Below are 2,434 nucleotides of genomic sequence, written 5' to 3'. Positions count from 1 at the left end.
TCACCATAGCTGTGCCTCCTGCTATCCCCGCTGCCTTGACAACAGGCACCGTTTATGCTCAAAGGAGGCTGAAGAAGAAGAAGATTTTCTGCATCAACCCAGAAAGGATTAATATCTGTGGGCGGATCAACCTTGTTTGCTTTGACAAAGTAAGGCACTTCTTGGGGCACTGAAAGATGCTGGGGGCTGCTAAGAACATGGAATATTTCTTTTCCCACCCCATCTACCCTGATCTAACCTTGGGGAAAAGTCCTCTACAGGTGCCCATGCAGCAGGGTCACATTGTGGGCAGGAGGCTTTCCTTACCCTGACTGGGAGCCGGGGAAGGACCTCTGGGGACATGCTGAAGGAAGGGGTGGGCAATAGCAGGGTAACTAGATATTTATTTAAATTTAGACAGGCACGCTGACAGAAGACGGACTGAACCTGTGGGGTGTTATCCCTTCCGAGGGAAGCCGGTAAGGATGGATTTCATTTAGTGGGCACTATCTCCAGTGTGAATTTACAGCCCAAAGGTCTAGTTGGGACAGAGGCAGTTGCACAGAAATTGGAGAGGCAGCAAATAGCACGCAGCAAGTGATGTCTGGGTGTGTTTGGGAAGCAAAACACAATAGATATCTCTGCTCAGCTCCTTCCCTCTGAGGAGGGCACCTGGGTGCTGCTGTGGCAGGCGTTAGCTGTTGCTGCTGATTCAAGACAAACAGAAGTCAGCAGCAGCATGAGTGCTTTTAATTACCCTGAGGGGATTTAGAGAATACACACAGGGCTTTTCAATTATGTCATTCACAGCACAGCTCAATAAATACTCTTAATCTAGTCAATAAACCTTTCATCATTTAAATGTTAGGATAATGCTCCTTTTGTTGAAATTAAGTGTTGCTGACTTTGGTGCCTTTTGAATCTCTCCTGCCTTCTGTAAATGCGTGGAAAAATCCGTGAGACCACAGATCAGACCTGTAAAGCTTAGGTGTCCCTCAGAACCATGACAGGCTCCATCTTAATTCCAAGCCCAGAGACGACTGAAATCCTCAAGAAATAACCATTCTGTAAACGTTAAACTTGACTGTATCCAGAATAATACTATTTAATTCACATTCCCGTAATACAATAACAGACTTCAGCTTTGCAGTACCTGTTGTGCTAAACTCGAAGTATAAATCTTTTGAGGTGGCCAGGACAAATCACATGCCCCATATCCCAGGTTTTCATTAGTAGTTAATATATCAGATACCTCAACACCACAGAGATAATCATGCTGTAATGAATGAAAGGATGAATTCATTATGAGAGGAGAGAAATTACATTCCAAATACTTCCTCAAAGGACAGAGAGAAAATTACTATCTGATGCAAATTAATGAGAAGAAATTAGTAAGTGTCAACTAATAAAAGAGTCTTCCAGTGGGACAAAACCGCAGGCATAAAGTACAATCTCTTCTTGGCCCTCTTCCAGTGCACAAGGGATGCCACGTTGATCAGGCTTGTAGCCCGCCAAAAAAGGCAGACAGCTCGTGGCAGTGCCAGAGTGATTTCGACCAAGATAGTCTTGCAGGTAGCGTCTGCTCACATCAGCAGCAGAACAAAACCGGATCCATATCAGAATAATTTCATGTAATAAAAAAAATCCTCTGTAAGGCATCAGACTGTAAAGCTCTCTTTGCAGACACGTCCAATCTACACCCAGCTGGGAACCAGTGCTGGTGGCTTGCCAAAACGCAAGGAGGAGCTATTGCTGTCTGCGTTGATCTCATTAGCCTATTTGCATAATTACTCTTTCTTTAATGTTCACATTTTTAAACATATGATAAGACTAGCTGTCAGCCACGCTGAATACTGTGAGGCAATGGCAGTAAAGGAATTTGATTCAACTTACAAAATATCCTATTGTACAGTTAATAAGATATAAATGTTTGCTGGTTTTATGTGATGTTTAGCAGTTTCACGGTGTCTCTCAAGTATTAATTAATTAATAAGCCAATTATGACCAGGCTGAGAACAAGGTATAATTTGCTGGAAACAGAACAGACTTTGATGGCTCAGAGGGACAACAGGTCCCGGATTCATTGTTCGTTTTAATAGCGCTGTGAGCTGTCACGCTGCTTGCTTCCAGATTCAGTTCACCGTGCCTGTGTCAGTAACAAGGAATACTAGTGGTGATAAAGGTAAATAAAATCTATTTAGATTTCTCCTTAACGTGCCAGCCTAAACAGTAATGGGCTGTGTTGTGGCAGACACAGCTTGCCAGCTAGCCAGTTTCCTAGAGGGGAATGTGTGTGAGAAGAGAGGGCTCTGAGAAATAACTTCTGTAATGAAATCGTTGAGCTTTCACCCAGCCCAGCCTCGCATGCGTTCAGTCTGTACTGTGGGGCCAAGGAGGGAATAAACCTCAAGGCCGTTCATACAAAGAAATGGGGGCATGAATCTTTGACAGCGTG

General features: G+C 43.8%; 1 protein-coding gene across 1 annotated transcript in view; it reads left to right on the top strand.

Moving 5' to 3' along the window:
- Positions 1-8: 8 nt before the first annotated feature.
- Positions 9-2,434, top strand: part of LOC104489550 (probable cation-transporting ATPase 13A5) — a gene marked incomplete at both ends in the record, with an annotated part of 14,475 nt that continues 12,049 nt past the window's right edge. Inside the window, 2 exons of the mRNA XM_010131721.1 lie at positions 9-149; positions 397-458. Of these exons, the coding sequence (XP_010130023.1) occupies positions 9-149; positions 397-458 (203 nt within the window). The remainder of the gene's footprint in view (positions 150-396; positions 459-2,434) is intronic.

This window comes from Buceros rhinoceros, unplaced genomic scaffold (genome assembly GCF_000710305.1).
Source record: "Buceros rhinoceros silvestris isolate BGI_N320 unplaced genomic scaffold, ASM71030v1 scaffold34092, whole genome shotgun sequence".
Taxonomy (NCBI): domain Eukaryota; kingdom Metazoa; phylum Chordata; class Aves; order Bucerotiformes; family Bucerotidae; genus Buceros; species Buceros rhinoceros.
Note: the sequence above shows the minus strand (reverse complement) of the source record. Positions and strands in the feature narration are given on the sequence as shown.